Source organism: Halichondria panicea, chromosome 16 (genome assembly GCF_963675165.1).
Source record: "Halichondria panicea chromosome 16, odHalPani1.1, whole genome shotgun sequence".
Taxonomy (NCBI): domain Eukaryota; kingdom Metazoa; phylum Porifera; class Demospongiae; order Suberitida; family Halichondriidae; genus Halichondria; species Halichondria panicea.
Window position 1 is genome coordinate 5,205,040 of NC_087392.1, and position 19,508 is coordinate 5,224,547.

The 19,508-nt window shown below is 41.0% G+C and overlaps 2 protein-coding genes and 2 long non-coding RNA genes across 7 annotated transcripts; 3 read left to right on the top strand and 1 right to left on the bottom strand.

The window, feature by feature from the left end:
* The first annotated feature begins 19 nt into the window (after positions 1 to 19).
* On the top strand, positions 20 to 1,619 carry LOC135349725 (uncharacterized). Its single transcript, XM_064548329.1, has 4 exons — positions 20 to 162; positions 679 to 855; positions 1,029 to 1,094; positions 1,151 to 1,619. The coding sequence occupies exons 1-4, from the start codon at positions 36 to 38 to the stop codon at positions 1,564 to 1,566; spliced, it is 786 nt and encodes a 261-aa protein (XP_064404399.1). The 5' UTR covers positions 20 to 35; the 3' UTR covers positions 1,567 to 1,619.
* Positions 1,620 to 1,700: 81 nt separating this feature from the next.
* Positions 1,701 to 2,633, bottom strand: LOC135349731 (uncharacterized). Its single transcript, XR_010398994.1, has 3 exons — positions 2,428 to 2,633; positions 2,120 to 2,195; positions 1,701 to 2,069 (listed from the first exon to the last, which is right to left on the bottom strand). It is a non-coding gene; the product is annotated as an uncharacterized LOC135349731 (long non-coding RNA).
* Positions 2,634 to 2,786: 153 nt separating this feature from the next.
* On the top strand, positions 2,787 to 12,556 carry LOC135349726 (uncharacterized). Of its 3 annotated transcripts, none has more exons than XM_064548330.1 (4): positions 2,787 to 3,188; positions 3,262 to 3,453; positions 12,155 to 12,220; positions 12,277 to 12,556. In XM_064548330.1, exons 1-4 carry the CDS (start codon positions 3,128 to 3,130, stop codon positions 12,390 to 12,392), a joined length of 435 nt encoding a protein of 144 aa, XP_064404400.1. In that variant the 5' UTR covers positions 2,787 to 3,127; the 3' UTR covers positions 12,393 to 12,556. The 3 variants fall into 3 exon arrangements, 1 of the variants encoding a protein (XP_064404400.1); XR_010398982.1 differs by lacking the exons at positions 12,155 to 12,220; positions 12,277 to 12,556 and adding exons at positions 3,645 to 3,710; positions 3,765 to 4,191 and having other exon boundaries at positions 2,800 to 3,188; XR_010398983.1 differs by lacking the exons at positions 12,155 to 12,220; positions 12,277 to 12,556 and adding exons at positions 3,645 to 3,710; positions 3,765 to 4,191 and having other exon boundaries at positions 2,800 to 3,188; positions 3,277 to 3,453.
* A 242-nt stretch (positions 12,557 to 12,798) lies between these two features.
* Positions 12,799 to 14,405, top strand: LOC135349728 (uncharacterized). Of its 2 annotated transcripts, XR_010398992.1 has the most exons (5): positions 12,799 to 12,979; positions 13,324 to 13,509; positions 13,696 to 13,761; positions 13,816 to 14,177; positions 14,261 to 14,405. It is a non-coding gene; the product is annotated as an uncharacterized LOC135349728 (long non-coding RNA). The 2 variants fall into 2 exon arrangements; XR_010398991.1 differs by having other exon boundaries at positions 12,802 to 12,979; positions 13,816 to 14,405.
* Positions 14,406 to 19,508: the final 5,103 nt, after the last annotated feature.

Here is a 19,508-nt window from a genome sequence, read left to right on the forward strand (position 1 = left end):
ATGGGTGTTGCCTCGAGATAGTACCGCAGGTGATCATGAGCATTCAGCGAAACTCTCACGCAGTGCAGTGCACAGCAAATGCAAGTGGAGAAATGGGAGAAAGAAGTCATAATCAAGTGCAAGGGCTTCCTCCACCACCGTATGACACGCTGCATGATCAAGGTGAGATGATTTACACAGCTGTAGAGAGGCTAGCAGGGGCGGATCCAGGGGTGATTTTGAGGGGCTGAAGCCCCCCCCTTTTGAAAAAACTACCATGTGTTGTAGTCTGACTCTACAACAATTTTGCCACCAATTATGCATCTGTAGACTCACTTGAAATCACTTGAGAGATGCTAGACAACAGCTACTAGGAGTATAAAGGATCTAGGGTAGCTAGCTGGACGTACCTAGCTAGCTAGCTAGCTGTACGTACGTACGTACATCTGATCAGTACAGTATCACCGTAGTATTAAAAGTAAGTGCAGAGGTCAACGTATTCTACTCATTAATATGAAAGTTCAAAGGTTAAATCTTGCAAAAAAATCGCCTCCGGCGAGGCTGCCCTGGGCGGCTCTGCCGCCCTCATACGGGGCTTCGCCCCTTTCTAGCTAGCCCCCCCCTTTTGTTTTTTTCCTGGATCCGCCCCTGGCTAGATCTATTGGTATATATAATGAACACTGATTGTTCTCAATGCAGGTCCAAGACCAAGTGCTCCTTTTCGAGGGACAGATTTTGGTGGAGCCGGGGTCAATCCACAGCAGCCAAGGGAGAATGCTCCACTGCTACCAGACACTCCTGAAGTGAATGCAGGAACGGAAGTGTTCAGTCTAGAGAAGTTTGTGTTTCTATGGCTAGGAATTGGTCGTAAATATTGTGAGTGGACCCAGTGCAGTGATACCGCCGCTGTGTAAAACCTCAAACGTTTATTCTGTCACATGTCTGCCTATGCTGTATTTAATAGTAATGCTAACTATGTAGTCATTGTGTAACCAGAAGAATGCCACTCTCCACAAATGATTAACTATTGTGCTTGTACTCACATACAGCTGGACTGTGCCTTGTGGTGTTTATGCTCCTATTTTCCTGGGGCATTGGCATAATTGTTGTGACAGGTGAGGATTCATATACAGAGCACAATTCTATTAACAACGCTTCCCTGATTTTACAGTAATAGTGATTATCGAAACCAACCCTAATCCTTATGATGTCTGTAAACTACAACAAGCTTATATTTTGTGCCTTGCTTCTGGAGTCCTATTTATTTTGATTGGAAGTTGCTGGCCAATTGCTTATGGTTGGAAAAGAAGACAAAGTGGCAACTTCACAATGCTGGGCTGCTACTCTTGGCTTTTGTCAGTACTGATTGTGTCTTGTATGGCAGCAATGAGCCTGGAACTGTATGAGCAACGTGAAGCCCTTTTGCATGGAATAAGTGAGTGTCCGTCTCAAAAGCAGCTTGAAGGTTACCAGCTTTTAATCCCACTGATTGTTGCTAGTACTATGGCAGCTGTTGTTTTGATGTTTTTGTGCTCTAGTGTTTGTTGTTTGTGTTGTTGTAGCAAAAAAACTGGTAGAATTTGTTAGAAGTTGTACTATCTATATCGCTCATGATTTTTGATTGTGTGTTGAAACTGCAAGCTGATATTTGTATATTGAGTGCTAGCCTCGATCCCAGGCCGAGTTTTCGCTTTTATAACGGTTAGGCGAACAACTAGGCCTGGTACTAGTTGTCTGCGCATGCGTCAAATTTTCATTGTATTTGTGGTCGGCAAAAATATTCAATAATCGAAATTTGTACACAGAAAATGCACAGAGTGAGTACTACACAAAAGATGCACATAGGGAGCTGCTTCACAAGGGCCTGGGGAGTTGCCAGTTGTGCTGCAGCATGATTACAGTGACCCAGGGCAATTTCAAGATGATTGAATGCCTTCAAATTACGTTTTAACGATTTAGCAGGCTGCAAGACTTCTCTGATTCTAGGCCCCAACTCGTAACTCAGTTAAACTTTGCTTGAGAAAACGTAGATTCTCTTGATGCCTCTGAGCTACCCAGCAACGCTCGAACGAGCAGGTCATACTCCAGTCCTGTAAGTATAGGACAATATTAAAGAAACCAAACACGGTTAAACCCTTACCTTAAACTGTCCAGTCTCGTCCGTTAGTATAGCCAAGAGGAACAATGTTGGGATAGCTGGATAGTAGCCATTGCTCCTGTACAGAGAAGTAGACATTCAAAATAGTGTAGATCTATACATATTAAATTTCTCGTATTAAACAGGTTATAGTGTCATTGTCGACGAGCTGATGATGGCAGCACCAAGTTCTCTAGCTCACACTCTTCACTTGATCCACCATATTAATGATGATACTATAGTCTACCTAGATCTTTAATACCAAACATGAACAAGATTTGATAGCATAGGGCCCACACAAAATATCTGACCTTAACAAGCTTGACAAAGCTTTATACCTCTTCCCTTGTTGTTCAGTCTTCAGAATAATGTTTTCTAAGCTTCAGAGAAGAGAGAAGCTTCAGCTAAGAGCCATTCCAATAATGATAAAACGGGAACTGACTTCTAGTACACGATAGTACACGAATATAAATGTCACGAAAGTGAACGAGAATATCCATTTGTCAGAATCTGGCAAACGACTGACGCATGCGCAGACAACAAGTACCAGGCCTAGTTGTTTGCCTAACCGTTATAAAAGCGAAAACTCGGCCTGGGATTGAGGCTAATTGAGTGCATGTTGCCAGTGCGAGTTTTACGATCTTTACCCAACCAGCCTTTGTCACACACCAGAGGCGGGCCACGCCCATGTAGGCGAAAAGTGCACAGCAAGTGGAAAAATGGGAGAAAGAAGCTATCAGACGTACCTGCCAACCTCTAATATTAAATTTACTTGGTAGAATCAAAGATTGTGCTTGAAATTAGATGACCAATATAAAAATACTTACAAAAAAGTAACATCATTCCAGTGACAGATTTTGATTGTTAATTAATTCCCTGTTTATTTTGTGGGTTTTGTGCACATCCTGCCAGGCTCATGGATTTCCAACGTGTTTTGTGCTCGAAATTATACCCCTTAGCCGGGATACCGGGAAGAGAGACAATTTTGAGGGATATTCCTGGTAAGAAGGTATGAGCTATCAGTATCAACATGAAGGGCCTCCTCCATCATATCACACGCTGCATGATCAAGGTGAGATGCTTTACACAGCTGTAGAGGTAGGCTATATCATAATTATGAAGCTGATTGTTGTTAATTAATACAGCTCCTCCGCCTCCAGCTCCAAGACCAAGTGCCCCTCCACTTTTTCCAGTGACAGATTTTGATGGGGCCAATCCACAGCCGCCAAGGGAGAATGCTCCACTGCTATCAGACACTCCTGAAGTGAATGCAGAAACGGAAGTGTTCAGTCTTGAGAAGTTTGTGTTTCTATGGCTAGGAATTGGTCGTAAATATTGTGAGTAATAAAATTAGTGATAAGATTAGTGAATCGTTGGATGATTCCTCACAACAAGTAGATATGTGTGCTTTTTAACAATAGCAATGTGTTAATGCTGTATTTACAGCCAGCCTGCTATAAGTTATAGTCATTGTGTGTAGCCAGAAAAATGTAATTTTCATTAACGATGAACTGTTACTCACATACAGCGGGGCTGTGCCTTGTGGTGTTTTTGCTCCTATATGTCGGGGGAATTGTCATAATTAGTTTTGCAGGTGAGCGTTCTTTTGCACAGCACATCCATTAACATTGTTTCTCTGATTTTACAGCACTCTTTCTTTCATTTCGGCCTTATCCAAATCCAGATCCAGATCCGTATTATTATTGTAATCCTCAACAAGGTTATATTTTGTGCCTTCTTTCTGGAGTCTTGTTCCTTTTGATTGGAAGTTACTGGCCAATTGCTTACTGCTGGAAAAGAAGGCAGAGTCGCAACTTCACAATGCTCGGCTGCTACTCGTGTGTTTTGTCAGCTTTAATCGTCTCTTGTGTGGCAGCATTGGGTGCGACAATGGGTAGTCAATGTATTGACGTTCTTTCATTTAGTGTTTCTATCGCTATGGGAGTTGTTATTTTCATATTTTTGTGCTCTAGTGTTTGTTGTTTGTGTTGTAGCAACAAAATTGGTAGAATTTGTTAGGTTAAAGAGACGGATATTTTAACTTTGTTCTTGAGGTACATGTATTCGCAAAATTTGTTTACATGGCAGCTATATAGTCTTTTAATAATCATGCGTATAATTATAGCAACATCTGTTTGCTATTCACTCACGAGTAATTTTTTTTGTTTTTTATATCGTTGGGAGTGCTGTAATTATTATAGAAGACAGCATTGCACATCATTTAATAATACAGGGACCCTTTGTGAGATTGTACCACGCCAGGTAGACATATTTACTATTGTGAGTGATAGGATCAGCTGCTGAGCAAAATCTTGTTTTCTAAACATGTTGGTCCAACTTAATCTAGCTGTAGAGTTACAACCAACCTGCTATATAGTCATTGTGTGCCAGAAGAATGTGATTTTCCATAATAAAAAAGATGATTGTTTAATACTCACATACAGCTGGACTCTGCCTTGTGATGTTATAATTTATGAGGCCTGAGGGAATTATCGTAATTGTTGTGACAGGGTAAGCATTTATTTTGCATATTGTATAACACAAATTCATCCATTAACAGTGTTTCTCCAATTCTTCTTTTCAGCGTTCCTCGGATCTGGTAGATACGTGTAATCTTTAACATCACATTATTAGCATTCTTTCTGGAGTCGTGTTAGAAGAAGTTGCTGGCCAAATTACTGACATGTATAGAGTGGCAACTTCACAATGCTGGACTACTATTTATGGATTTCATTTTCAGTATTGATTGTCTCTTATGTGGCAGCATTGAGTAACAATGGCAGCTGAGCTACTTGTTTTGATTGTTGTTGTTTAATACATTACAATGGGAGCTGTTGCATATTTTGTATACTCTGTTCTAGTTGTTGTGGTGTTTTTGTAGAAGTAATGCTCAAAGTGTTGAATTGATAAAAATGGGGCGAGATTGTTAATGATCTTTACCCAACCAGCACTCACACGCAGGCGCAGTTGCAAGCGGAATATGGGAGAAAGAAGCTATATACCAGCACAAAGATGATTATCTCATGCCGCCAAGGGAGAATGCTCCACTGCTATCAGACACTCCTGACGTGAATGCAGAAACAGAAGTGTTCAGTCTAGAGAAGTTTGTGTTTCTATGCCTAGGAATTGGTCGTAAATATTGTGAGTGATAAGATCAGCTGCTGAAGTTATGAGCAAAACTTAAACGTTGGATGATCCCTCACAACAAGTAGATATGTGTGCTTTTTAACAATAGCAATGCTAATTACAGCCAGCTTGCTATAAGTGGTTATAGTCATTGTGTATAGCCAGAAATGTGATTTTCATTAACGATGAACTGTTACTCACATACAGCAGGGCTGTGCCTTGTGGTGTTTTTGCTCCTATATGCCGTGGGAATTGTCACAATTATTATAGCAGGTGAGCGTTCTTTTGCACAGCACATCCATTAACAGTGTTTCTCTGATTTTACAGCATTCTTTCTCCCTTCTTCTTATCAGCTTTATCCAAATCCGGATCCAGGTCAGACTCTATATATGTATTCCTTTACAAGGTAACATTTTGTGCCTTCTTTCTGGAGTTGTGCTCCTTTTGATTGAAAGTTACTGGCCAATTGCTTACTGCTGGAAAATAAGGCAGAGTCGCAACTTCACAATGCTAGGCTGCTACTCGTGTGTTTTATCAGTATTGATTGTGTCTTGTGTGGTAGCATTGATGGCGACAATAGCATTTAGCGCGACAATGTTTCAATGTTTTGATCTTTTTTCAATTGGTGCTACTATTGCTATGGGAGTTGTTATTTTCATATTTGTGTGCTCTAGTGTTTGTTGTTTGTGTTGTTGTAGCAACAAAATTGGTAGAATTTGTTAGTTTAGTGTTTTATTTTATTTTATGTGATTGATTATTGGTTCTGGAAGCTGTATAATGGTCACTATTAAAACGAGTGATGCAAACTGCGCTGTGCTAATACTCTCGCCATGTTTTGCTTTGCTTAGGTATTAGAATGTTTTTATTTACCGTATAGCGAGTAATTTTCATGGGGGAAAATATTTGTTATTCTCGTGGGCAAGCTGACCTCCACGAAAACATAGGTGTGGCTTACCGCAATGAAAATTTTACTCCACGAAAATCATCGCTTTCGAGTTGAATGAATTTTTACCCCAGGAAAATTACCCGTAATATAATACATAATAGTTAGACACTGTTTTGGAGGTGTCTATGGGATTTAGAAGCCCAAAGGCACTGATTTAGTATCCCGAGCGTAGCGAGGGTACTACAAGTGGCTGAGGGCTTCTAAATCACATGGACACCGACAAAACAGTGTCTAACTCATTTAGATACTAGTGCGCATGCCCAAACCTTGCCCCCGATGCTTGACTACAATACAATTACTTGGAAACAGAATACTAGGTATACTAAGTAAGTTGCAGGTATACTAAGTCCCATAGTATACCTGCTCTGAGGCACTTTTCCCATGTACTTCCCATGTAGATCTTATCTACTAGTGTCTAAAATAATATAGAAGACAGTTTTAATTAATATATACGTACAGGGACCTTTTAATTTGAGTGGGTGAGGTGGCCGGTACATAATTATTGTGAGTGATAAGATCAGTTGCTGAGCAAAATAACTGGACATGTTTCTTAATCTAGCTGTACTTACAACCATAAGCATATAGAATAAGATAGATGTTACAACCAACCTGCTATAATTATTGTTTAGCCAGAAGAATATAAATTATATATGTGATTTTCCATATTAGGATTGTTTGTTTAAAGCCACACAAAGTCAATTTGTAGTTTCTCAGGCTATTATTCCTTTTAGTCATCATAACCGAAAAACCATACAAATTTGTCTTTTTCTAATTTGAGGTCACGTGATATTTGAAAGCCATAGATAGAGTAGGGATTGAAAACAGAAGTACCCTCGAAGTACCATCCATATATCTCCGCGGTTTTAATCGAGGCTTACTTTTTAACAAGGGCTAACATGAATAATTCATGAGAGTTGTTTTGCTCTCTGTAAGAAGTCCACGAGCAGTTCTGCTGCTAAACATCAACTTTTATCTCATACTTGAGGCCATTTGGGACACAGGACACTATTTAGTTACACAGCCTTAGCTATATCATAGGTACTATAGGAACACAAGCATGAAAAAGCACTTTGTGTACCTCTAGCTACTTCACGACAATTGAGATTGTATTTTCATTTTCTTCATTTCCAATTGATATCTACTATCAGGGGGCATGTGATTCAGTAATGGGGGTAGCTCTGAGATGTATGCATTGAACACAATAAGTTTCCCGGGCTATTGCGGGGGTTATGAAGAATGGTCCCAGAGCCACTACGTAGACTTCATTGCAAAACATCACGTGAATCACTTCCGTTTCTAATCCCTCTCTACTGCATGGGAGAGCCAAGTGCGAGTCTCGAATTCCAGCTCTTTGCATTACCCAACCAGCACTCACGCGCAGGCGCAGTTGCACGTGGAATATGGGAGAAAGAAGCTCATGCATGATCAAGGTGAGATGCTTTACACAGCGGAGAAGTTATAAAAAAATACTGATGTTGTTAATACAGCTCCTCCAAGACTAAGTGCATGGCCCCTCCACCTTTTCTAGTGACAGATTTTGGGGCCCGGGAAGGCAATCCACACGCCAGTCCACAGTCGTCATTAAGGGTGAATGATCGAACTTAATGACTTAACCAGTTTTATACCACCTTGTGGACTGGTTAGGTTAATTTTTAAATGGAGCCTATAAATTTTGTTGGCACTAAGTCTCTGGAGATCTGCATGGATAGGAGCTATAGGAGCTTCCCCGGCTATACTCTGCTTGATGGCTGGAGTTTTGTTTCTCCTGATAGGAACGTACAGATGTTTTGTGTGCGGCTGGAACAAATGTACTAAAAAGAAATTTCGTCGAAACTTTACACTCTTGGGTTGCTACTTGTGGTTTTTGCTGACAATGCTCTTCTCTCTGCCCCTGGCTATAGGCGTGGACGTCTATGCCCACAGTGAACTCTTCCTGCATTTTCTGAGCGGGTCTTGCATGTCCAACTATACACACAACCTCGATGCTACGAGTGCTTTACAGATTTTAGGACTAACGGCACACTGTGTCAATGCTAATGATGATAGGCCTATGATACGATCCATTTGTACATGCTGTATATGCCACTAGTTGTTGGTGGTAGCTGTGCATGTTTGTTTGTGTTGTGCAGCTCAGTTTGTTTGTGCTCATATCGTAAAATGTTGGGAAGAATTTATTAGTTATGTGTCTTAGACTTAATTACTGGTTATTGTGTAGTTACCATAGTTTGTGTTAGGAATGTTTATTAGTAATTATCTCTGTTGAGTTTCCTGGAGCAGAGCCTCCCTTAGTAGTCTTTTGTTGTACAATAGTTCTTTTGTTGTAAAGAGGCCCTGCGCGTCTCTGTGCACTATACCCTGCATGCATGTTCTGTTTTGTCAGTGTGTCTTTCTGTGATCTCTATTGTTACCTGAAACTCTGTCTAATTCAACTTGCTCGTCGCTTGCTAGCTATAGCTCAAACTGCTGTGCATCAGATCTCTTGCCAATAGAATTTGTTGAATTTGGCTAACATTGCATCCACAATAGCATGGAGGACCTTTGAATGCATGGGTGTTGCATAACGAGACACCATTGCAATTCACATTAATTGGCCATATATACATGCACTAGACTTGGTCTGGCATATCTCTTTAAGTTTTTATATTGAAATACAGTCCTTCAGAAGTTCCCCCTAAAACATTTTGGTCTCTTGTGGTAAGTTAAACAGATGCTTTTTTCAATAATTGGTACCATCTCACAATACTCTCTTTTCGATATTATGGGAGAAAGAAGCTACCAACCATGGCAACACAAATGATTATCTCACGTGGAATGATTAAGCTAGGTGAGATACTTTACACAGTTGTAGGCTATATAGCCTATTGGTACATGGTATCATGAATGCTGTTGTCAATACCGTGGCAGCCCCCAAGACCCACCTCTTCCAGGTTTTGGGGCCCAAGAGAGCAATCCATAGCCGCCAAGGGAGAATGCTCCACTGCTACCCGACCTTCCTGAAGTGTATGCAGGAACAGAAGTGTTCAGTCTAGAGAAGCTTGTGTTTCTATGGCTTGGAAATTGGTCAGAAATATTGTTTATTCTGGATGGTGTTACAACAATATTATCCCTTTGTGTATATCGAATCGCAAAGATTGAGCCCCCACCCTCAACTAGTTGGAGCATGCAAAGACTATATACCAGCCCACAATCTTGTTTGCACACTTTTTGTTACTTCAGTGCACATGCTCTCAACCTCACTCTTCCCCATTTTTTTCACAAAATGTTTTGCACTTGTATAATTGGGGCGAGCGAAGCGAGTCCCTTCCTAGTGATGACTGTTGCAATTTTGTCTGTGTGTGTGTGTGTGTGTGTGTGTGTGTGTGTGTGTGTGTGTGTGTGTGTGTGTGTGTGTGTGTGTGTGTGTGTGTGTGTGTGTGTGTGTGTGTGTGTGTGTGTGTGTGTGTGTGTGTGTGTGTGTGTGTGTGTGTGTGTGTGTGTGTGTGTGTGTGTGTGTGTGTGTGTGTGTGTGTGTGTGTGTGTGTGTGTGTGTGTGTGTGTGTGTGTGTGTGTGTGTGTGTGTGTGTGTGTGTGTGTGTGTGTGTGTGTGTGTGTGTGTGTGTGTGTGTGTGTGTGTGTGTGTGTGTGTGTGTGTGTGTGTGTGTGTGTGTGTGTGTGTGTGTGTGTGTGTGTGTGTGTGTGTGTGTGTGTGTGTGTGTGTGTGTGTGTGTGTGTGTGTGTGTGTGTGTGTGTGTGTGTGTGTGTGTGTGTGTGTGTGTGTGTGTGTGTGTGTGTGTGTGTGTGTGTGTGTGTGTGTGTGTGTGTGTGTGTGTGTGTGTGTGTGTGTGTGTGTGTGTGTGTGTGTGTGTGTGTGTGTGTGTGTGTGTGTGTGTGTGTGTGTGTGTGTGTGTGTGTGTGTGTGTGTGTGTGTGTGTGTGTGTGTGTGTGTGTGTGTGTGTGTGTGTGTGTGTGTGTGTGTGTGTCATGGACCGGCACGATATTTGTTTTTTGTACCCGTGACTCTTTACCAACTTTTACGTGAAAGCTGCGCATGGGCACAAGAGCTAGCTACACTCAGGAACGAAGTGGCTCAGACAAGACATAGAGACTCTTGAGGCTACAAGTACGCCTACAGCAGATCAGAGCATCTCAGATGGTGACCTTCTGAGCCTAAGATCACACAGGTACGTCTGCAGGAGGTCACAGCAGCTTACTTCCCATGTTTCACTTCCAAGTCTTGTGTTTTTTTTACCTGCTAGCCCAACAGGACAAAACAGAGATCGAGACCAGTCACTACGACACGTCAGAGCAGCTCAGATGGAGACTTCTGAAGTTGCACAGGCACCTTTAGACAATACAGCACTACGGCAGGTCAGACTAGCTCAGATGGAAACTTCTGAGGCCACACAGGCACGCTTACAACAGGTCAGAGCTAGAGTAGCTTACTTACCCAGCAAAGATTGTTCACAGTATACTATCTTGTAATTTGGGTCCAGCAAGAAGTGATAAAATCTCCTTGCTCCTCATGTTAGTTTGTATAGCCAGCTCTTTCATGCTGAACTTTCACTCATACATATGTTTCACCTTGAATCTTGATGTTACACCACAGTCAAAGACCACAACAACCCTACACCACTCAGAATAATTGTCACAGGTATACAGCTGGCACAGGGAAGTCGTATCTAATCCACTGCATCAGACTACTCGGTTTATATTCACTGTTAGAGTGCTTCCTCTATAACCGGACATGAAAACTTTGAAGGTAAACCACTCCTGTTGTATAAGTTTTCACAAAGCGAGATAGGATCTATATATATACCTTGCTTAGCATAGGAAGCAAGTAGAATTGCTTGTCTCTCTTTCATTTTGGAGCAGCGTCAAGTAGAAGCAAGTCTACCGGACACTCAATTATCGTGTCCGATCAAGATTATGTAAAACCACACCCAGACATAAGCTTCAATGTAACATTACACGCATGTGCAGAACCCCTTGTGGGTGTGTTCATGCAAAAATATCAGGCAATAGATAGATGTTCAGTACAGTAGCTACTTCATTCATTTTGCTAAAGTCTGGACAGTATTCGGACAGTGTTCGATAATAGTAAGTATCCGGTGATAGAGGTGGCACTCTACTAATTTTATTTCATTCGATAAATAAACTTAAATTACCACATCATGCACTGTACAACAAATACACAAATTGCTCGCTCGCCCCAAACATGCTCTGCATGCTCCTAGTAATTTATGGTTGGATGATTGACTTAATTTCCTGTGATTGTCCCATAACATTATTTTATGTGGTAGTGGGTGTAGCCTTTGTCACCAGGCCGATGTTTTCTTATAGACCGCCAAGATGGTCAAATATTGTGTCTGTGCATACGTGCATGAATTCATTCTGACTCTCTCTACAGACGAGGGTGTAATTGCCTCGAGATAGTACCGCGAGTGTCACATGCGCATGCGCATTCAGCAAAACTCTCAGGGCAGTGCAATGGAGAAATGGGAGAAATAAGTCATAATCAAGTGCAAGGGCTTCCTCCACCACCATATAACACGCTGCATGATCAAGGTGAGATGATTTACACAGCTGTAGAGAGGCTAGATCTATTGATATCATGAATACTGTCAATACAGGTCCAAGACCAAGTGCTCCTTTTTGAGGAACAGATTTGTTGGTCCACAGCTGCTATACATTTGTTGTTGCAAGGGAGAATGCTCCACTGCTACCAGACACTTCTGAAGTGAATGCAGAAACAGAAGTGTTCAGTCTAGAGAAGTTTGTGTTTCTATGGCTAGGAATTGGTCGTAAATATTGTGAGTGGACCCGGTGCAGTGATACCGCCGCTGTGTAAAACCTCAAACCTTTATTCTGTCACATGTCTGCCCTCGCTGTATTTAATAGTAATGCTAACTATGTAGTCATTGTGTAACCATGCAGAAGAATGCCACTCTCCATAAATGATCAACTATTGTGCTTGTACTCACATACAGCTGGACCGTGCCTTGTGGTGTTTATGCTCCTATTTTCCTGGGGCATTGGCATAATTGTTGTGACAGGTGAGGATTCATATACAGAGCACAATTCCATTAACAATGTTTCTCTGATTTAACAGTAATGGTGATTATCAAAACCAACCATCAGCCTTTTTATGATGTCTGTCAACTCCAACAAGCTTACATTTTGTGCCTTGCTTCTGGAGTCCTATTTATTTTGATTGGAAGTTGCTGACCAATATCTTACGGTTGGAAAAGAAGGCAGAGTGGCAACTTCACAATGCTGGGCTGCTACTCATGGCTTTTGTCAGTATTTATTGTGTCTTGTGTGGCAGCATTGGGCCTGGAACTATATGAGCAATGTGACGCCATTCTGCCACCAACAACGCTTTCGCCACCTGTTTGTCTGATGAGCTTGAAGTGTACCAGCTTTTAATTCCACTGGTTGTTGCCAGTACTATGGCAGCTGTTGTTTTTATGTTTTTATACTCTAGTCTAGTGTTGTTGTTTGTGTTGTTGTAGCAAAAAAACTGTTGTTAGAGAGTTGTCTATCGCTCATAATAATTATTTATGAGCCGGATTGTAAGTGAATAATTATATATAGATAGATCTAAATGGAAAATGATTATTTTGACAGTGAGGTGGGCGGGTTTTACGATCTTGCCAGTGATTAGCCTAGCCGCTGTGCAAAAAGCTAAAAATCTAAACGCTCCCTTCTGTTTCCATTTAAGCGAAAGTGCACAGCAGTTAAAATGGGAGAAAGAAGCTACCAGTATCATCATGAAGGGCCTCCTCCATCATATCACACGCTGCATGATCAAGGTGAGAGCTGTAGAGGTAGTCTAGGCTAAAAGTATATTAATTTGTGTTGAGTTTGACCTTTATAAAGTTGTCATAACTTTGTCATACTTCACTGAAATTCAAAGTTTCATATACCATTGGATTCCTTGTTAAAAAGCGCTTCTATCTATATGCTGTAGAGCTAGTAAGCTCCAACCAGCTAAAAGTTAGCATTTTCCATGTAGAAGTCCCAGGCATACTTGTCCACCACATAAAGCATAAATGAAGCCATAATTGACCACATAACTTCCAGGGCCGAACTCAACACAAATAGACTTTTTTTTAGTTCTATTGGTATCATGAATGCTGGATTGTTGTTAATGCAGCTCCTCCAAGGCCAAGTGCCCCTCCTCCTTTTTCAGAGACAGATTTTGGTACTGGTGGGGCCAATCCACAGCCACCAAGGGAGAATGCTCCACTGCTACCAAACCCTCCTGAACTGAATGCAGAAACGGAAGTGTTCAGTCTAGAGAAGTTTGTGTTTCTATGGCTAGGAATTGGTCATAAATATTGTGAGTGATAAGATCAATGAGCAAACTTAAATGTTGGATGATTCCTCACAACAAGTAGTTATGTGTGCTTTTTTTTAACAATAGCAATGCTAATGCTGTACTTACAGCCAGCCTGCTATTAAGTTATAGTCATTGTTGCCAGAACAATGTGATTTTCATTAACGATGAACTGTTACTCACATACAGCGGGGCTGTGTCTTGTGGTGTTTTTGCTCATATATGCCGGGGGAATTGTCATAATTATTACAGCAGGTGAGCTTTCTTTTGCACAGCACATCCATTAACAGTGTTTCTTTGATTTTACAGCACTCCTTCTCCCTCACCCTTATCCAAATCCAGATTATTATTATTGTAATCCTCAACAAGGTTATATTTTCTTCCTTCTTTCTGGAGTCTTGTTCCTTTTGATTGGAAGTTACTGGCCAATTGTTTACTGCTGGAAAATAAGGCAGGGTCGCAACTTCACAATGCTCGGCTGCTACTCGTGTGTTTTGTCAACATTATTTGTCTCTTGTGTGGCAGCATTGGGCGCAACAATCGGTCACTGTTTTGACAGTCTTTCCTTTAGTGTTAGTATTGCTATGGGAGTTGTTATTTTCATATTTTTGTGCTGCTCTAGTGTTTGTTGTTTGTGTTGTAGCAGCAACAAAATTGGGAGAATTTGTTAGGTTAAAGAGACAGATAATTATTTTACATGGCAGCCAGTATTTTAATAATCGTGCGTATATAGCAACATAGAATTTGTTAGGAGGTTAAAGAGACATTTATTAATTTGTTAGATTAATTAAGTGTGTGTGTATAATTATTGTGCTTCTGGAAGCTGTAATGATCACTATTAAAATTAAAAAAATTGTGGACACTCTTTTATTCTGGACATCGTGTTTGCTCTTTCTGTATTATTTAATGTGTTTTTACAACCAACCTGCTGCTATGTAGTCATAATTAATGTGATTTTCCATAACCAATGTTTGTTATTATACCGTACGGGTAGAACATTTCGAGGTGTTTTTAATTTCACGTTTTTCGTGGGTGGCTGCAAAACACGAAAATTTCAATACTCATTCTTTCCACACGCTGTAACTTTATGGAACAAACTTGTTAGTACGTACAATATAGAAGATATTGTTACTGTCAGTGTGTTTAAATATTTTCTGTTTAGGATGCACTTTACATCTAGCTACTAGCTAATTGTGTATACCCTATGCTATATGCTGAATTATTATAAAAAAAAAACCCTTGGAAGGCTTCGTATGCGCAAGCGAGATAGTGCCACACCCTAACTCCCCGAAATTTACTACCTGCGAAATTTTCCAAATAAAAGAGTTGCATGAAATTTTCCACTCTCAAAATGTTCCACCCGTACGGTACACAGCTTTTGCTCATAATTTATGTTATAAGCCCCGTTTACACCACACCTAATCCGGGTCAGATTTTTCTGAGTAGTGGGCATAGTAAAATGACCACTAATTTTTTTTGATATGAAAGTAAAGTAAAAAAATTAATTATAAAAAACAAGTGAAGGTAAAAGAGGTTGAATAAAAAACAGTTAGTTATGTTCTAGGTGTCCCTCGATAACCTGGACCTCGATTGGCTCAAGAAGTGCATCCTTAGCTGGTCTGTTTCGTGATGACCTGGCACCCCTAATTGCTATAATGGATGCCCTCAGTAGAGCAAAGCTCAACTGGCATCGTATCCACCCTATCATTGTATTGTAGGGTACATCTCTCTTCTCACTGAGCATCGACGAAAGTCTCTTGTAGAATGTTGTTGCAGCTATTCCCATGCCTCCAGTAGACGAGAGGACTAGTGGTGTGAAAGTTGAGTGTTTCACTTCCCGAATACGCTGTTCATAGTGGTGTTTAACTTTCTTTTCTAGCTCATGACCACTAATTGCATTTGCTGGCCAATTGCTTACGGTTGGAAAAGAAGGCAGAGTCGCAACTTCACAATGCTGGACTGCTACTCGTGGCTTTTGTCAGAATTGATTGTCTCTTGTGTGGCAGCATTGGGCCTGGAACTGTATGAGAAACATAATGTCCTTCTGCAACCAAACAGTATCTGTTCATTTCTTGAAGATTACCAGGTTTTAATTCTACCCGTTGTTGCTAGTACTATGGCAGCTGTTGTTTTGATGTTTTTGTGCTCTAGTATTATTTTGTTGTTTGTGCTGTTGTAGCAAAAAAACTGGTAGAATTTGTTAGAGAGTTGTACTATCTATTGCTCATGATTATGATTGTATGTTGAAACTGCAAGCTGATATTTGTGAATGGTTGCATACCCCTTTACCGTTCAGCCGCACACAATCTGGAAAGTCTGGAACAGTTCCATCACTTTAGTTTGCATCTGAGCCCAACCCACCAAATTAGCTTGATGTTATCTCCGCCCCAAATGAAGTGGCTATATAATGGCTTGTAGAGATGGGCGTGGGTCAATGGCTGTGCACAAACTAACCATCGATTTTATGCCTTGCTGCTGCCTCGATGGAAGTATGTGTGGCCTTTAAAAGCTGCACTCTGGTCAACTAAGCTGCTTAGCAAGCGTGTAGACTATTGTAGAGCTTGTGTCCACTTGTGAAGTGCCTGTGTACACAAATGGCTTGCTGCTTCCTCTTCGAAAATATTCTATGGCTACCAAGATAGTCCAGAGGGTCTATCAATGGATACTACTCAGTCCTACATGCTATATAGCTTGTTTTAAACCTTTTTTTTTTTTTTTTTTTTACTAATTGAACAGCTCAGCACAACATCAAAGGATAATCGCATTCATGATACTATCCAATCTGCCACAGAATCCAATATCATGCAACATTCACAAGTTGATAGCACGCTCCCTCCCAGATAGTTGTTGTAAAAATTACAACATTTTGACCGGTAAAGCAGAGATACAAAAGAAAGGGGATTGAAAACGAAATTTTTACGAAATTTTTGCGTGAAGCATTCCGCGTTATAGGGCGTGGCTAAAACTACAAAGGATTATATTTATAGTCAGCATGCTCATTACCTGTCTTGACTGCTCTACAATGTGCTGTACATAGAAACAGTGAAATTGATCATTTTTAATGTTGATTTTTCTAAAAAGTAAAGAGAATTTAGCTCTAAAAAATCGACTAAGCAACGCAGCCACTATTACTAGGCAAATAAATGCTATGCAAGAAGAAATAGCCTTTACTATGAAGTCGTAGGAGGGACAGGCCCGTGGTGTGTCTAAAAGTATACTAAAGCAGTTTGAAGGACTATACTGCAAACGTTTATGAACAGTACAGCTTATTTATAGCATGAAGCCATTCTATGTAGCACTTAGATACATAATAACCAAGTCAAGCAATGTCCTTTGCTGTTTTGACTTCACAGGAGGGACAGAGAAAAGTTGACATAGAGTAATTCAAGCTAAACTCAAAAAAATTGGAAACAGAGTAAAGACAACGGACTTAGAGCTTGTCAGTGGTATAAGCTTACTTCTCTCAAGTATCTCCCAGGCCCTGAGTGATCTCTAGTGGATAGGGGAGCTAGAAACCAGGGATACAAAACCGTAGCGCAGTCCTCCATGTAATTATTTGCGAGCGCAATAATTACACGGAGTGCTTCACCGGATGTCAGTCCTTTTACATAGGGCGTGGGCGGTCGTTTCCAATCCCCGGGTAGAGTGTTGTGCCATAGCCTCGACTCCAGCCCCTTGAATAGTGGGCCTGGTATTTACTGTTGGCGCGTGGGTGGACAATTAATTTATTATTTACCGTATTTTATCTCATTGAACGTTAAAACAGTATTTTATCTTATTGTGATAAAGAACAGAAAAAAGAAAAAGAAGAGGCTACCTCTCTCTGTATATACTGTAGACAGAGACAGCTAAGTAAAACATCAGCTCTGTAGATTTATTTATTAACTTGAGACTCGGATCGGATACACACTCAGGCGACAGTTAATCTCATCAGAAATTAGTTAAACCTGTGGGTAAAAAATAAATAAATGTGGATAAGTACAGTGGCTGTGACGTAACATAATGTGAGGACTACTTATTGACTTACACAATAGATTTACCATTGAAAGCACTATCCATTAATACACACTCAAGCAACAAGTCCGGATACACACTCAAGCAACAAGTCCCTCGGATTGTAAACACATTCAGGCCACACAGTTCTCGGATCAGATACCACGTACTTACTCTGTGACCAATTTTCGGCAAATATCACAACAATACTTCCTTCCAGAGAGAATGGCACTGAACGTCGAACAGACACACCAACACTTTGAAGATGGCTTCACTCAGAGAAACAAGAGGAGAAATCACCATCACAACACTTCTTTCAGAGAGAGGTGCACTGGTCCTGTCAAGCTTCACATCAATCAAGAAAGGGAGTGTCTGGAAAGCAGATGGACTTGCTCTGGGACTTGCCATAGCCGGTCGGTACGGTACCCACATAAACACCAGCGTACAGACACTTCAACGCCTCCAGCTGCTTGTCTTTCAAGACTAGACCTGGTTTTCCAACACAGGATAACGCGTACGCGAGAGCAGAAGAGAAGGTAGCAACCATTACACAACTATTTCTTTTTTCAATGACATCATTATAAATGAAACGGATATCAATGTTTTACAAACTAATGCGGAATAAGAATACTGATAAATATACTGCAATTTACGATTACCCAGATTCTGGGTAATTCTGGCGCATGCGTAAACAGTGTATGCCATAAAGGCTAAAAAAAAAAAAAAAAAAAAAAAAATGTATACCAGGCCGTCTTTCTTAGCGGCTTGGAATCGAGGCTAGTTGTGCCAGTGAGGTGGGCGGGTTTTACGATCTTTACCCAACCAGCCTTTGTCATGCGCCAGAGGCGGGCCACGTCCATCTAAGCGAATGTGCATAAGAGTGGCAGTGGGAGAAAGCAGCTACCAGTATCAACATGAAGGGCCTCCTCCATCATATCACACGCTACATGATCAAGGTGAGATGCTTTACACCGCTGTAGAGGTAGGCTATATCTATTGAATAGAATCCGCCATTGTGTCAGCTGTAGTACAGCTGATACAGTAGCGGATTCAGGAAAAGAAAAGGGGGGTTCCAAAGTCTGAAGTGTGGCGCGGCAGCACAAAATTTTTGGAGAACGCCCATGCACTGTCCCAATAAAATTTGTCAGTGGTTGATATAACAAACTTCTTCACTACTACTGCATGTAACTGTGTCTGGCCTGGAGAGTTAAACACAGTAATAGCCACATGTGGTGCTGTCTGTAACCTCAAAAATAGCTCACTCAGCCAAAACTAGTCAGCAATAAGAGAAAAGTAAAAGGGGGGTTCAATGGAACCCCTGGAACCCCTCTGGATCCGCCACTGCTAATTGGTATAATGAATACTGATTGTTGTTAATTAATATAGTACAGCTCTTCCAAGACGAAGTGCTCCTCCACTTCCAGCTCCAAGACCAAGTGCTCCTCCACCTCCAGCTCTTCCAAGACCAAGTGCTGCTCCACCTCCACCTCCAGCTCCAAGACCAAGTGTTCCTCCACCTCCAGCTCCAAGACCAAGTGCTCCTCCTCCTTTTTCAGTGATAGATTTTGGTAGGGCCAACTCACAGCCGCCAATAGAGAATCCTCCACTGCTACCAGACACTCCTGAAGTGAATGCAGGAACGGAAGTATTCAGTCTAGAGAAGTTTGTGTTTCTATGGCTAGGAATTGGTCGTAAATATTGTGAGTGATAAGATTAGCTGCTGAAGTTATGAGCAAAACTTAAATGTTGGATAATTCCTCACAAAAAGTTGCTTTTTAACAATAGCAATGCTAATGCTGTGCTTACAGCCAGCCTGCTATAAGTTGTAGTCATTGTGTAGTCATTGTGTAGTCATTGTGTATCCAGAAAAATGTGATTTTCATTAACGATGAACTGTTACTCACATACAGCGGGGCTGTGCCTTGTGGTGTTTTTGCTCCTATATGCTGGGGGAATTGTCACAATTATTATAGCAGGGGAGCATTCTTTTGCACAGAACATCCATTAAC